This window comes from Clytia hemisphaerica, unplaced genomic scaffold (genome assembly GCF_902728285.1).
Source record: "Clytia hemisphaerica strain Z4C2 unplaced genomic scaffold, Clytia hemisphaerica genome assembly, whole genome shotgun sequence".
Lineage (NCBI taxonomy): Eukaryota > Metazoa > Cnidaria > Hydrozoa > Leptothecata > Clytiidae > Clytia > Clytia hemisphaerica.
The window spans coordinates 1,647,825-1,663,826 of NW_027103421.1; the positions used below are offsets into that span (position 1 = coordinate 1,647,825).

Consider the following 16,002-nt stretch of genomic DNA (forward strand, 5'->3'; position numbering starts at 1 on the left):
GAGGCCGAACAAATGTCCCAAAGTGCTTGGAGTTTTGATATTTAGAAAGTAGATATCCTAACTTAAAATTTGAGCTATCACTTTTTAAATTTGACCAACTTGTTCTCTGCTTATGAGCTTTAAAAGTCAAAATTCACTTTACGGAAAGTGTAAAAATCACGTAAAAAAGGGGTAAAAAAGTTCCATAATGGTGGCATTATTGAAAACTATTTTTGAAAATTACCAAGTCCATGAGATGTGGGTATATTCAAGAGGCCTTTCCATTCCGTTTTCGATATTTTTAATACTTTTTATATCTATTTTGTCAGTTACTTCGACCATGCAGGTGAGATATTCGAAGAGATTTTGGAAGCCGGTAACACGTGTATTCACAAACAAGAAGGAACATTACATCATAATTACTCCATGGAATTTGTAATGAAAGAATTCGCAAAAGATATGCTCGAGAAAAGCCCTGATATGAAACCAAAAATCTTCAAAGCAGTAAACAGGTATCATACCAAATTTATTCTACATCGAAGCCACAAAATTGTACAAAGATTTCAGTCAAAGAGTCCAGTTTTGAAGTCGACTAGTCCACCATATTATTTTTTAATTTACCTTAGATTTTCAAACCTTCGACTTTCAAAACATTCGATTCGCGCTGTTGACCAAATTAAAAACAAGATAGTGTACTAGTCACTTCGATAACTGGACACGCTTCCTTTTTATATGAGAAGTGCAATCCAGTCAAATAGTTAGAGATTTGTGGTCGAAGCCTTCGGGTTATATGTACGAGAAATGTGGACGTTTTTAAAGGCCGGTCTCCACTTGTGCGCGCTGCAATCGCACTTTTTGGCTTCAATCCTTTTTGCTTGGAAAAAAGATTATGTCATAAAAATGTAGCGCGCGCACGAAAAAAAAGTTGAACACATTTCAACTTTTTCAACCGTTACGTCAGATCGCGCCAATGGAGTTGCTTCATTTTTCTTTTGACCAATAGCATGAAAGCTTTTCTCGAAAAGTGCGATTGAAGCGCGCGCAAGTGGAGACAGGCCTTAAGGATAGCAAGTGGTAGAGCATCCGACTACGGTGCGCAAGGTTGTGGGTTCAACCCCCAGCTGGGTCACCAAAGATTCCCAAAATGGTACTTGATGCCTCTCTGCAATTAAGAAAGGGTAAACGGTAAGCGGAGCAATCAAGGGAGAAAGAGTGGCGCCCTCCCCTACCTTCGGGTAGATAGCTATCGAAAGAGTAGCCGATCTGTAGAGACGACACCTTACGCAAATCTAACCTTTGCTTCCATAATAGACCACGTACATCACTTGCCTCGTATTCAATTACCATAGTGATTTTGTCCCTTGAGACATTAAACGATTATTTTTATGAATATATAGTTTTAATAAAATCCGTTGGGAGTTAATCACCATGGCAATAATTTCAAAACTAGGCAAGTGATGTTCGTGACGTAATTTATGAAAAGGTCTAGTCTATTTTATAAATATTTAACTAACGGATAAAGAGTTATTTTTTCTTCGCTCAGGCCTGTTCATTATTCTTTCTTACTTGCTAAAATCATAATTCACTGTATCATCAGTATTAAATGGTATACAGTATGTTGTTACAACTGAAGAAAATCGTTCACATTCAAACGAATGGACTTTGATACACATCTTCTTCTTTCTACAGAGTTGTGGATGGTGTGACAACACGATTCTTCACTTTATATGGCGAACGAACTGCTGTTAAGGTATCATACATCATACACGATATCAGCGATTTTAAATTCCACTGTATAGTAATTGATCCATTAAAAAACTATACAGTGGACGGACCTTTTCAAGTCAAAAAAAAGTTATTGAGAATGTGTGAATACATCCTGGAAAATGGAAAAATTTATAAAAATACCCTTCGAAATATTCTTCACATACAATAAGGTGAGGCTGGACGAAATAAAATCAGTCTTTTACCCCCTGAAAATTTTAACTGTTTAACTGTTTTAACTGTTCACCCTCTTAGAAAAATTAAAAAACCCCCCCTGGAAATATTTCTCGGATTACCCTCTGGAAATGTTTGTCCACCCCCTTGTATGGATATAAAATGGAATGGCCCAATCCTTTTTTTTACCATACACGGTAATACTCTCTCAAATTAAACGAATACACCTTTAAACGAATCTATATATTAATAGCCGTAGTCTGTATGTGTGTTTGTGTGTCACTTTCGTTTTCGCAAGCAATGTTTTGTTCTTTTAAAAGATGACTTTTGCTTCTTGCTCCACAAATGTGTTAAATCAGATTCGCGCCGTTTTATAAAGACTTTGTTTTGATTGATAGATTAGACTTTTTCTCTTTTTTTTTCTTTCTTTTCTTTTGTTTTATGTTTTCGAATGTAATTAACGACCTTATTTGATTTGAGACATTCGAATTCTTTCCAAAACAAAAGAAAATCTTTTAAACAGAATCTGTTAAAGAAAAGAACAAATATAAAATAAAACATAAGAATCACAAGACAAGTTTGTTAGAACAACAGCAACATTAAAAATACATTCAAAAGGCGGTAAAAACTAGAGTTCTTTCTTCGTAAAAAGGGACCTTTAAACATCTATGTCGATAATTATTTTGTTGTAAATCTAAGTCATCGTTGAATTTGAAAAGTTATCGAAGTTATGACGAAGTTGTTTTATAAAAAGCAACATAAAATTGCACTATCACGCTTTTTTGTCTGCGTGTCCTAGCTGCCTTCCGGAGGGACTATGGTTGCGAGCTATATTTCGGCCCTGTACCTCGGACCCTTAGCAGAATAAAGAGAAGAAACAAGGGAAATAATTGTGTGAATTTTAATTCACTTTTTGGAACTAATTTGACCAAATTTCTATCTTTCTGGGGGCAAAAAGTTGAAATTTTCCTATTATTTTTCCGATTCTTCGTGGGACTGAAGTTTGATTTTCCGATTTTTCAAACTGCCATGTTTCAAAAAAGGCACCCTTAAGGCCGGCACATACACGTACCCTTCTCTTGCCTAAGTACCCACCCCCGGCTACCTTTTTTCGACGAATCTCGTGTCATATGTATTATTCAACTCCGCTTATCTTGACATTAAAGTTTTTCCTAAACATCAAGAACTACGGCAAATATAACGCCAGCGAAGCTAGGAAAAAAATCTAATTGCAGAGCCGTCTCGGACGTCGCTGGTCGCCGGTATGGTACGCCCTTTTTCTGTTTTCTGATCATTTTTGCCACAAAAATCTTTTTCAAAATATGGTTAAAAGGTACGTCACCCGAAAGGAATAGAGTCAAACTTTGAAGAGAATTCTTCTCTTTAATTTTGATTTCATCGTGTTTAAGCCACCTTCCCAACATCCAAAGGACTTTAAATGCGTTCAGGAAACAACTAAACCGGCGTGCGACGCCGGGTACCGGCTAGTACACCTTTAATGTTGTTTTCTATTTGGAAAGCTCTCTTGAAATATTTGTCTATAATTTTTTCAGTTTCAAATCAGGGATAATCAGATGGGTTGAGATATTTGCCATGTGGATTTCTTCTATAATTTTTGACTTGTAGCAATAGAATTTCAACAACTTTTGATTTCAATGTAAAGGCCGGTCTCCACATGCGCGCGCTGCGATCGCGCCTTATCTGGCAAAGCTTCCACGCTATTGGTCAAAGGAAAAATGAAACAGTTCCATTGGCGCGATCCGACGCAACGGTTGAAAAAAGTTGAAATGTATTTAACTTTTTTTTCGAGCGCGCGCGCTACATTTTTATGACGTAATTTTCTTTCCAAGCAAAAAGGATTGAAGCCAAACGGTGCTATCGCGGCGCTTGTAAGTGAAGACCGTAGAGAAGAGATCTTAAGAATTGTGTTAGAAACTATTTTCTTAGGACCAAAGACAGTCTCTACAGGCCAAACACCTTAACCCTTCTGATTATCCCTTGAACTGCTTTTAGACGAAAGAACAAGGTGAATCGTCCATGGATTTACCGCATCGCGCATGCGTCTCATTACTACCTGGTGAAGATACAGAGTTCATTGTTCTTGGACACAACGCTCATCAATGGTTGTTAAGTATCGGAACTGATGTGGATGGTATGTAACATCTTGTAAATTGGCCTTCCCTGTGTATTACACTGGTTTTTTTAATAAGAATATCCAAATTTTGATTTTTTGAGTTTTAAGCCTAAAAATAGTGTTAAAATGTACTTATTTTCGCCATTTTTTTAGCATTTTTGTCTATTTTCCTAAGAAATCTGGTGTTTTAGAGTCTGCAAGGCCTGATAATGTTCTTAACTTGTTCTTAACATTTTGGCCATCGAAGACTTATGTTCTTATATAATTTGTTCTTGTATAAAAAAACGTATATTAATCACTGGTCTTTTTTTATTAGAACTTAATGATGCTCAGAAACGCCAAAATATGCTTAACCTTGAATTTCTGAATAAGCAATTTTAAAGGACAGAGGGGCAAAAAAAATAAAAACAGGCAGCCTCAACTAAAGTTCACTTGCTCTTATAAACAATGAGTGTACATGTTTTATTTTTATAAGAACAAACTATATAAGAACATAAGGCTTCGATGGCCAAAATGTTAAGAACAAGTTAAGAAAATTTTTAGGCTTAAAGCTCAAAAAGTTTAGAACATCCGAAGGCTTTTGAAGAATATTGGATGTTCTTATAAAAAAAACGTGTATCAGCTTTTCGATGTTTACTGAAGGGACCTTGCATTAGCCAAAGCCATTGTCTTCTCTGACGTAAATAAGGCTGGAAATAACACGGGGAATATTTGTCTGACGTTCAGTGTTTTCGCGAGTCTTTAATTATTAGCGAAATACCAAAAGTGGTTTTTTGATGTTTGAAAATTCTGCAAAATTCTGGCCAATTTGTCGTGTAAATTTCAACTTCCGCCTGAAAAAATATATAAATTTTTATAATTTATAAATGAAAAGTTTTGTTGTTGTTTTGATAAGTCGACCCTTATTGGATTAGGACTCAGAAAACCAACTTGTCATTCTTGCGAACAGCTTTTGGCTGACTGAATGACCGTATTGGCAAAGAACATGCTATAACGTTCAATTTTCTTTCTTTTTGTACTTTTTTAGAGTTATCTGATGATGAAGAAGGAGGGAGTACTCAAGGTATTTGTTTTACTCCTCCCCCCCCTCTGTCTTTTTCTAAATATCTGTAGACGGCCCACTTTTCGCCCTGCCTTTTCTAATAGACCTTATCGGAGTTTTTGAATTTTCTAAAAAAGCGATGCATTGTGGGATTGTTTCGAGTGTATTACAATAGAGTTCCCTCGAGGAATTCCTAAGAGATTTCTATTGTAATACACTCGAAACAATCCCACAATGCATCACTTTTTTAGAAAAATTAAAAACTCCGATAAGGTCTATTGTTGAAATGGGCAAAAAATTGGTCAAATCAATACATTGCTCTCTTTTGACGTCAATGAAATGTTGTTTTTTTTCAATCTTTTTCAATATTTGAATTGCCAACTTTTTGCCAACTTTTTTCACCTAGTCTGAAAATTAGAAAAAGCAGGGCAGAAAATCTTAACAGATAGCATTGAACCTTTGCTCCATTATTTGCTTACTCGTCGACTTCTCTCCTTTTGCTCGCATTCAACGCATACAAAACTGAGATTTCCTTTGTTAATTCTGCTTTACTAGCAGCAGTTTTGCTTCGGTTTTGTATCTCATTTTAAAATTTAATAGTATACCTTCAAATTTTGACTGAAAATTAATTCGAATATGTGATTTTATGTGATTTTGAACCTACTGACCTATGGAGGTAGTGGTTTCTTCTATCTTCGCGGTATTGCTTGCAAAATATCTGAGTTAATTTCTTTTAGAACAACTCGGGAAGCAACTGTTCAAGCCGTTACAAAATAACTACAACCTCTCGCACAGTGATCGTAACAAAGGTCTAGAAGCAGAGTTCCCATCTTGTATCACGTCAGATTTCGTACCACGCCAAAAATTCTTCATTGCTTTCTTCAAAAATAAAAAGGTATATTTTATGTACACTATTTGATAATACAGCCCTCGTAGTAGACATCTACGTTCTACTGTTTTATTAGTCCAATGGTCCATAGTCTGTACCAAGCAATGGAAGGGTTGAAATTTGAGTAAATCCAGGAAAAGACAAACGTTTTCGCCCAAGGTTTCTTTCTCTTAAAGGGATTACAAATTTATGTGAAATGGAATGAAAATGTACGGATTTCACTTTTTTTTACTGCACTGTATGATAAGGGTGCGATTTTAGAAGCTCGGATCTCACTATTAATAAGACAGCAAGTCACTTGTGTATTCGGAAGATGATCTCAAGTAGCTGTGAAAAATTTCTTTGTTTGTCTCAATCTTTGATTATGTGATTTTTTTATAAGAACGTCCTAAATTTTTTGAAGGCTTCGGATGTTCTTAACTTTTTGAGTTTTAAGCCTAAAAATGTTTAACATGTTCTTATTTTCACCGTTTTTTGGATATTTTCCATTTTCCTACGAAATCGGTTGTTTTAGTGTCCGCAAAGCCTTAAAATGTTCTTAACTTGTTTATAGTATTTTGACCATAGAAGCCTTAAAATGTTCGTGACTTGTTTTTTAGTATTTTGACCATCGAAGCCTTATATAGTTTGTTCTTATAAAAAGCGTGTATGTGATTAACCAATCTAAACAGGAGTATGTTGTAAGGTGAACGAAGACAAGTTCAACTCGATTTTTAATATTTGTTATTGACAGGGCTATTTATGATATCTACGCATTCATGACGTAATGTTTTCTACCCAGGAAAATCCCGGTTTTATGCCCTGAGTGGCACATTTGAGCTAGAGAAAAATTGCTTAAAATTTGCTACTACTGGAAAAGAACCGGGATGTTTCCGTAGAAAACATTGCGTCATGAATATCATGAATTGAAAAAACCGGACTGACATTGTACACTACGTTTCAGGTGACGTTTTATACGTACAACTTCACCAGTGAGATCACCACAGCATTGGACAAACAGCTGAAACGTCTTTACGCTTGGCACAACGTCCGTACGCACTTGAATTCATGTTTGTTCATGCAGAAACTTGGTCTCTTCCATCATAAACATTTCGTTAGAGATTGTCCGGACAAAGAAGATGCGGTAAGTCTACAATACGGAACATCAAAACTTTGTGTGATGCGGTATTTTTGTTACGCTATTTGAAAAAGAGTGATTTTAGATTCTGCAATCGGAAAAACTTAGTTCTGTTACAGTATCAAAGCTTTTTCACCTTTTTGTTGGGCACCCCTTAGATCAGAGCAAATTTTTCCTTTTTTGCTCCCAATAGAGTTTAGAACAGGGGGGGGTCTTGCAGTTACTCCTTGACACTATGTGGAGTAACTGCAATTTTGGACATTTTCTACAGACACCACCACCCTTGCAGTTATTCCATAGTGTACTAACTGATTTTACCCTCAAAATTGGTGTATACCACCCCCAAAAATGCCAAATTTGGCAATTTTTTCACTGAATTCCTCATTTTTGATACCATTTTACTGGGTTCGTCTTATTAACGACCGTTCAAGAGTTAAATATCTCAATTATTTTCCAAGTTTGTTAAAATATCTTTCATGCCTTGATTGAAGAAATAACTTTGTGATTTTTTTTTGACTTTTGAAAAAAATGTTTTGAATTTTTTTACTTCCGGATTTTTTAAAAACCTAAAATTTTAAGTGAAAAATTGAAAAATGTGCTCACTTAGTACACCATATCCTACCAAAATCGACAATTTTGGGCTTAGGCACCACCCATGTTGCAGTTAGTCCACTGGTGGAGTAACTGTTTTCCCAAATTTTGGTTTATATACCACCACGGTAGTGATTGTCATAGTGTTTATATAATAACTGCATGACCCCCCCCTGTTTAGAATTCACAAATCTCCTGCAGCCAAGTAAATCGATCGTTAGTTAATCGATAGAGTTTATCAAGGGCCTCTTTTTATTAATGATTCTTTCGTGGTCTGCAAATCTAATACTTGACTTGGTATGATTTCAGGATGTTGCCAGCTTTGCATCATCGTCGACGCACAACCATTTGGTACCACTCATGAAAGAAGTCTCACCCAAAGCAAGAGATGTAAGTTCACTATGATCATTGTTTGTTGCATTTGCTGGCCCAAAAAATATAGTTAATGAGGGGGATAGAGGATATAAAACTATTCACTTAAGTTCAGTTGCCAAATTCTGTTATGTTAATATTCTTGAAATATTCTTCTTTTTTTGGCTAATTGCGTCACGTATGTTCTTATAGAGCACATTTTTATAAAAAAGCAAGTTTTACTCCCGGAAATTAAATCTTCCCCACCAGGGAGGGTACGTACGTTTTCTGAAAAACGTCATTCCACGTTTACCATTACTCTGCCCGAATAGTATTTTTATGAAAAGTTTGGAAACAATCATTCTTGAAAGCATCTGGAATCAAATTGTGTAAATGGTTTATGTTAGCACGACTTCATTTCATAAATATTTTTGAAATTGCAGAACGTTAAATTCATAAAAATGGGAAACCTTTGTCTTTTTAATCTTCAAAGCCGTAACGACAAATATGTGGCCTGGTCAAATTTTTCTGACATACCTTGTTTACTTTAGGTTTTGCCGCTGTGAAAGGAATACACATGTTTCAATGAGTTTCAAATGAAAATTAAAGCATCAAAAATTTGCTTTTACTTTTTAGACACACCCAATAAATTCTCAATAGCTCGAATGATTTTTCTTGAAATATTTTTCTCTCGAACTAAAATTGGAGTACCCGGTGTGTATGGTAAATAAATAGTTGACGGTGCTTCGTCACGGTATTCAAAGGTCCCAAATGAACGTCTCACGCCGGTTATTCAATTTCCGTAAATTGTTATTATTTTTTGAAATATTAAAAAGCCGAATTTCTTTAAAAAGCTTGGTTTTAGTCTATAATGACCTTATTTTGAGCTTTTTAGAAGTATAATTTACTGCTTTTGATATGTTTGATCATGTATTAAACTTATTAACTTAGTAATCCCATAACGAATCTTCCATTCTGCTTTAAAAGGGGATTTGGTGAATGTGACTATGTTGCATTTCGCGTTGCTTTTTGCTCTTATACGAAAGCGAATGGGAATGGATTCATTGCCTTCACAGTAAATTTGTGGAGTACCAGAGTTTGCTTGGAGATTAGACTTAGGGAAGAATCTTACATTTTATTTCTTTCTTTAACAGCGGAAGAGCACAGATAAGCACCATTCACCTTCGGGCGTTCCCATCCCTGAATTCGACGAAATTTTCCGCGACAACATGCCGATCAAACCAATGCAACGATGTCAATATTTCACTTTCAAAGACTTGGTTAAAAGACAATCTTGGCAGTATCAGGTACTTAATGATTTCTACTTAGAACGGTGAAACGGTGTAATGAATGTATAAAGTAAACTTGATTTTAAATGAAATTCTAAGATTATGATTTATTTCAACTCTTTGTGTTACATTGTACATCTATTATTTGATCCATGCTAAAACAAAAACCCGAATTCTATTTTGTAGGAGGTACGGAACATCAAATTAAATGGTGAGCATATTTTAATACGTTATCGATCCTTGGTCCGGATCCTTGGCTCTGGTTTGACCTCGCCAAGACGAAAGTCGTCATTTTCGCGTCAGTCGACCCTGGTGTCTGATAAACAGGAACCGATTCCTGAACTATTTCCTGTAAAGGTTGCTACTTTTTCAAGATATTGAAAGTAGAATTGAACCAACCTCTCCTTAAGCTATTAGCATTCCCTAACGGATTCGTGCTCCTTATAATATCTACATAACTATCTGCGGTTTGGTAGAGATCTGCGATTCTGATTGTCTGACTAAAAAAAAGAAGGAAAAGTCTTTGGTATATTTCTTAATTTCTTTTAGTGGCATACCAGGAGTCGAGATTGAAGGAAATCTTTGATGCGTGGAAACAGGAAGGTGCTCATGTGCCCATCTCTGTAAGTTTTCCTCGCATTTTTTCTCAAAAAGCTGCAAAAAGGCAAAAAGGTTACTGAGGACGCTCCATTATTCGATAATATTGAAAGTCACTGTTAACATGAAACCCCGGTGTGTACTACCCTTGCCGACTGACGGGGGTGTGTCGCTGAAGTTTGAAAAATGGACATTTACGTGTTTTTTTTTTTTTTTCTTTTTTGAAAAAAGTAACCCTGAATGGGAATGAAATTCCAAAATCTTCTCAAAATTTTCCATATTCTTTGCATATTCCTTCAGAAGGTACCCTACGAGGGACTGATTTTTCTATTTTGGTGTTTTTGCAACCCTACCTGGAACTCATAGAGCAGCGACAGCGAGACATTCCTGTACCTCTTTTTGCCCAAGTGTAAACTGTATTCGACTTCTCTTTTCAAATTGAACTTTTTGAGTTTTTTGCCCAAACATCTATCAGCTTGGTAACCAACTTTTTTCTTTTCTTTTATTACAGGAAGACAAGTTGCATTTATTGCAACGACGATCTCGTTATTTGCATTATTGTGACGCGCCAGTCATGTTCAAAGATCACGAGAAGTTTGAAATATGTGGAGTTCAAAATATTCTCAAGGTATTTGTTACCTTTAGCATTGAGCAAACCGTACTGTAAAGGTAGAGCGTTCGGCTCCGATGCCTTATATACCTCGGGTTCAATCTCTGACCGAGGCAATCCAGGGATTCCGAGATGGTTTTTAATTTCTCTCTTTTTGATGCGCATCATTTAAAGGGAAGAATGAATGGTAAGTAGAGCAATCCAGGAAGAAAATTGGCCTTCACACTGTGTTCCATGTTCTATGAGTTATAAAAGAGACATCTAGTGTTACTTCCCAAAAGACTAACATCCCCAACGTCAAAGTTAAGAGATGCAGTAGCGTAGACAGGAGGGACGCAAAATTTGTGTAGGAGAGCAGATTTTTATGACGCTGTAATTATTTATTCATAATATAAAAAGATGATTATTGTGTCATAAAAATCTGCTCTCCTACACAAATTTTGCGCGCCCCTTGTTTACGCTACTGAAATGGCTGTCACACGCTACTTGTATCGTCAGTGAACGTTAGAAACGCGATTGTTTGAAACTTACTTATCTCTTATATTTTCCCTTTATCGCGTTTCTCCCACCAATTCTATTAAACTATATAATATCCAATCTTTTGCGTCAGAATGCCACTAAATATTCATGTACATCTTCACTCACTAGACTGAAATTGGAGGGGACAGGGAGCCTGCGAGCAAATCAAAAGATACGCGCGAACCATCGACAAATGAGGAAGCCGGGAAAGATGATTGGTATCGTGAATTGAAATCCACTTTGATTCAAAAATACATCCAATATCTCCAAACGCTTGGTCTCTTCATTGTACAGATCACCTCCAAAACGTAAGTTTCAGAATACACTTTGCAAATTTTAAAGCTGACTGGGTGCGAGCTTACAAGGAAGAAATGGCCTCAAAATACCTGAAGTCATTGTATTGATATCCTTACAGACAAAGAAATAGACATCATTCCAACCCCTCCCCACTAGATAATTCAGCTGAAAATCGTCATTACCTGAGAAGACTACCCTGAAATTTTGTACCATTGCTAAACTCACTGAACTTTCATTCCCCCTGAGAAGAAAATCCATCGATTTTAAGATTCTCCACTGGATTTGTCAGCAATAAACAATAAAATCAACTTGATTAAAACATTTTTCCGTCCCCATCAGCATTTCACTCCATAAATTAAAAGAGCATAAATAACCTTATTTTTTCAGTTCAACGCAAAAGGGGCGTGGCCATCAACGAACCCATTCCATCCGCACAGCAAACCGGACACTAGAAGTAACGGAGACGGCCAATAAACCGGAACAACGGCCTTCCGTCTTCCGCTTACAGAAAACCACTAACGGTGGTATTATTCTAATGGATGTATTCTTCAAGGTAAAATAAGCCAGCTGTGCTGGAAAGTCACATCGAAAGGCTTAAATTGATTAAAAATAAGAAATCAATCTTTGTTAAAATCTAAACAGCTTGCAAAAGGGGGTATAGAAAGAGCGCATCTATTTCTTGAAACGTTCTGACGAAAAAGGATTGGCGCATAGTGGAATCCGTTCAAAGAAAAAGTTGGTAGAACAAATAGAACTAATGGAACCTGTCAACCTAAGTAACAGCAATTTTAGGCTATTTGTAGTCACAGTTTCAACTTTGAACAATGATCATTTTTATGGATATTCTTTATTCGGTTAAAATCTTTTGACTTAAATAACTGTATTTAACTTTGATTACAATATACTTTCTTCAGCATAACCACTTATGTTACAAGATGTCAGCATTTCAAATACGTTCTTTATGCACCAAAATGGTCACTGTCACTAAAAGTGTAAGTCTTACGAAAATACTCTTACAGTTGAGTCTCCATAACTCGAACACGCACGGGGAACGCAAATTTGTTCGAGTTACGGAAATTTCGAGTTATGGACTAAGGTTCATGAGGTATTGTTGACTGAAAGTATCAGCATGCTTGTTCGAATTAAGGAGACACTCGATTTGTAGAGGTTAAAGAGACTCTACTCTATTATCGCCGTATTATTATCGCCGTTATCAAATCGAAATGAAAAAAGTTAAAATTGTCAAATTGAAAATAATGCCAATTTAAGAGACTCATCTTCAGCCCCAATTTACTACCTCAATTTAATATGACTAAAGAAATTATTATGATGGTTTGAGTAAACGTTGTTTGGTATGAAAATAAATGAATGATTTCATCTCTCTGTTTAGGACGTCCGACAATTTTTCAACGACGTCAACCGTTACAAAGACCTTACACATTTACGTTCATTTACGTATGATTTCCACATCCGAGAAATACAAAACCATTTGTCCGGTAGACATTCCCGCTTCAAAAAGACGTACCCGGTCCACAAGCTAATGATGTTGATCATCAAAGAATATCCAAGACCACCGAAATTCTGCAGATGTATATTAGCTGAAGGTAACCAAAGAACTGTGTGGCTTTGTCCGGCGCTACATCACAAGTGTGCAAGAAAAATTAAATCTAGCGCTTTCGACGCATTACACCGCTTTCAAAAGATTTTAGTTGGCCGGAATTGAGAAGCTGACTTTAGGGTCTTCTTGTAAATGTAAAAATCGAGACGGACGTTTGTTATGTCTTACACGGCTGGACGTTAGACAACAAATCTTGTCTCAGTTTTAAAGTTCTACCACCAGTAAAGTCAATATTTCAATTTCTTTTGAATAGTTTTTCTCCCGATCATCTTGTTCCGACTTTTAGGCCGTCACTTCGGAAAATTGATCGTCAAAATTAGAACACATTTCAGGCGCTTTATTAAATTTTCATTATTCATTTAGGTTCGATCAGTGTGCCCTGCTCTGACGACCTCACGCCAGCTACTGTTTACGATTACTTTATTCTGAACGCCAACATTTACGATCTAGTCAAGGTGCAAGTCTCTAAAGAAGATTCTAACCTTGCAACCAGTCATATTTTAACGTATGGTTACGTGTCGGAAAAGAGCCGATACAATTCCCGGAAAGTTGGCGAACGCGACGTGATAAAACGGAATATGACGGCAACGTCGCCATTCATTTCTCGCACTCAGAGAATGTAGAAGTGATGAACTTACCGTTCTTCATAGCGCTTGCTAACAAGAAAGAACCTTACCCCTCGTCCGCACATGTTTCTCGAATGTTTCTTCATTGAAACGAAGACAACGAGGATCGTCTTATGCTGACTTCCATGTTGACCCTGACAATGGTAGGTTTAATAAAGCTATCGTTTTGCACCATATGCAGGAGCAGCAAGCGGTGAAATTTTTCAAAATATCTGTTCTTTTTTCCAGGAGAGGGAATTTCGGAGTAAAATCCAGGAGCCAAATCCAGGAGCCAAATCCAGGAGCCAAATCCAGGAGCCAGTTATTTCCCAAGCACTTCAAAAAATCTAGGAAGGAGTATAAAACATCTGTTCCAAAAATCCGGGAGCAATAATTTTGGAAGAATTTGCATTTTTTTCCAGCAAACCTTAGATGTCCCCTGTTTAAGGAATCCAGGACTAAATTTAAAAAGAGTATGCAGGTGCTGTTTTTCCAGAAGCATCTCGGCGCTTAATTAAAGAATATAAAAACAGAATTTTTCCAGGAATATCATGATTTAAACTCGGAACAGATCGAAATTTCCAAGAACCTAAATTTTTCAGGAACAGATACGGTTATCCAGGAGTCTGGCAAGAAAGGAACAGATACTTTTTTTCCAGGGAAAGTTACCCTTCAGAACAGATAAATTGGAATTTTTAAGCCGTTGGCTGCTCTCGCATATAGTATGGAGGTTTTATTCTGGTCTTTTTTTTAAATAAATGTATTGAATTCTTCGTCCCATTTCGAGGATTCACAGTCGTAAATGGACATGGCCATCAAATTCGAAGCTCTAGAAAATGAGTACAACATATATAATCATTTGACCCTATGAGAGTCTCACCTTAACGAATGGTAGAGAGAACTTTTTAAGAGAGTTTCTTTTTGACAGTTACTTTCAATATTAACGAATAATGGAGCGTCGAATAGTCGAACGTCGAATTAGAGAGCGTCAACAGAATATAAACTATTCCCTTTCATGTACAGGTTATACTCTCTAATTCGACGTACAAAAGACCAAGAATATCTTTCAAAATAGAGAATCATTCAAATAACACAAGTACCCTTTACAACTTTACGATCAAAGGTACCACTAACAAATCTTCTAGTACTCCCATTTAGAATTTTTGATAAATGTATTTAGACTTTTCTCATTTTACAGTGAAACCAAAGACACGTGTTCGGTTCAGCGACACCAGCGAATCAAACGAAACTGTATTTATACCTGAAGTTCACAGTGCGGGTGCTCTACGTAGACTTCCCTCGTGGAACTCTAATCTCGTCGAAGCGCAACATCATCCCAGAGGAAATGCAATTAAAACTTCTTCACTTCGCGGCTCCGAGTCAGATTCCAGCCTACCGTCTACAAAAATTGCGAGCTCTGTTTCACCCGGAAAAGTAGCGGTATTCAGAGTATCGCCGGATCAGCATTTATCCGGAGGCTCCCCTGATTCAGACGCATCCAGTGAGATAATGAGTAGGATTTCTAACCCGACCATCAACTCATCAACCACTCAAGAAAATTACATTCAAAATGAATTGAAATTCGTCAACAAAGAATTAGCGAAAGTTCGTGATAATCTTAACGATAAGGTATGTTTCATGTTTTTTTTTTTAATCTGGGTCTACCGTGAACTAAAAAACCAAGAACCCTGATATTCTTGATATGCGTAAGTTATTCAGGGATTTTTTCTAAACGCTTTGAGTACGGGCCTTTTTTGTAAACTTAGATTCAATTTCTAATATATGCCTGAAAGAGAACTTTCTCAGCAAAGCTGTGCATTGATGAAGCGGGGGTCTTGTGGGTGTTCAGAGAGTGAAACTCCCAAAAACTCTTGAATATGTAAATGATAATTAGTTATTGTTGCAAAAAAGGTTAATCTCATTTATTTTGGATTGAGTTTCAAAATCTCAATCTTAGATTGAGTATTTTGGCCGGTATACGGACGTAAAAAGGTGCTTAGAAAAATCCCTGTTATTTTTTAAACGGAAACATTCGAAGAAATCCTGATTCGACCCCTCTCTGTTACTAAAAAAAGGAATACGTTGGTCAAAAACCGGCTTTTTTCGGGTGCTTCCGTTACAAAATATGACATCACCTTGACGTCATCAGAAAGTATCAGGCTCAGATAGCAATCGGGGATATCAATAAGTGTATTTAACGGATTTCAAAATGAAATGAATTACGAAATGGAAAATGGCAAGAATTCTTATAAAAGAGTTGTTTCCTTTATTTTAACCACAAATTCATTTTCCTAAGAATTTCGGGCGTTTTCAAGGTAATCATTCAATTCAAAGCAAAAAGTGAACAACTTCCTTAACTTTATTTTCCAAAGGTTGGACGATGTTTAAGTAATTGTTGGCGCGACTTGTTATGGTATTCTCTCCTC

At 36.5% G+C, this 16,002-nt stretch overlaps 1 protein-coding gene across 1 annotated transcript in view; it reads left to right on the top strand.

Moving 5' to 3' along the window:
• The window catches only part of LOC136797868 (KICSTOR complex protein SZT2-like), a 53,379-nt gene extending 38,289 nt beyond the window's left edge, over positions 1 to 15,090 (top strand). The window contains exons 20-36 of the mRNA XM_067054450.1: positions 309 to 491; positions 1,669 to 1,729; positions 3,931 to 4,069; positions 5,079 to 5,114; positions 5,831 to 5,988; positions 6,926 to 7,105; positions 8,000 to 8,080; positions 9,196 to 9,348; positions 9,517 to 9,541; positions 9,880 to 9,953; positions 10,439 to 10,555; positions 11,186 to 11,364; positions 11,741 to 11,906; positions 12,268 to 12,345; positions 12,744 to 12,957; positions 13,335 to 13,740; positions 14,775 to 15,090. Coding sequence (XP_066910551.1) covers positions 309 to 491; positions 1,669 to 1,729; positions 3,931 to 4,069; positions 5,079 to 5,114; positions 5,831 to 5,988; positions 6,926 to 7,105; positions 8,000 to 8,080; positions 9,196 to 9,348; positions 9,517 to 9,541; positions 9,880 to 9,953; positions 10,439 to 10,555; positions 11,186 to 11,364; positions 11,741 to 11,906; positions 12,268 to 12,345; positions 12,744 to 12,957; positions 13,335 to 13,594 — 2,104 coding nt within the window. The 3' untranslated portion in view covers positions 13,595 to 13,740; positions 14,775 to 15,090. The remainder of the gene's footprint in view (positions 1 to 308; positions 492 to 1,668; positions 1,730 to 3,930; positions 4,070 to 5,078; positions 5,115 to 5,830; positions 5,989 to 6,925; positions 7,106 to 7,999; positions 8,081 to 9,195; positions 9,349 to 9,516; positions 9,542 to 9,879; positions 9,954 to 10,438; positions 10,556 to 11,185; positions 11,365 to 11,740; positions 11,907 to 12,267; positions 12,346 to 12,743; positions 12,958 to 13,334; positions 13,741 to 14,774) is intronic.
• The last annotated feature ends 912 nt before the right edge of the window (positions 15,091 to 16,002 follow it).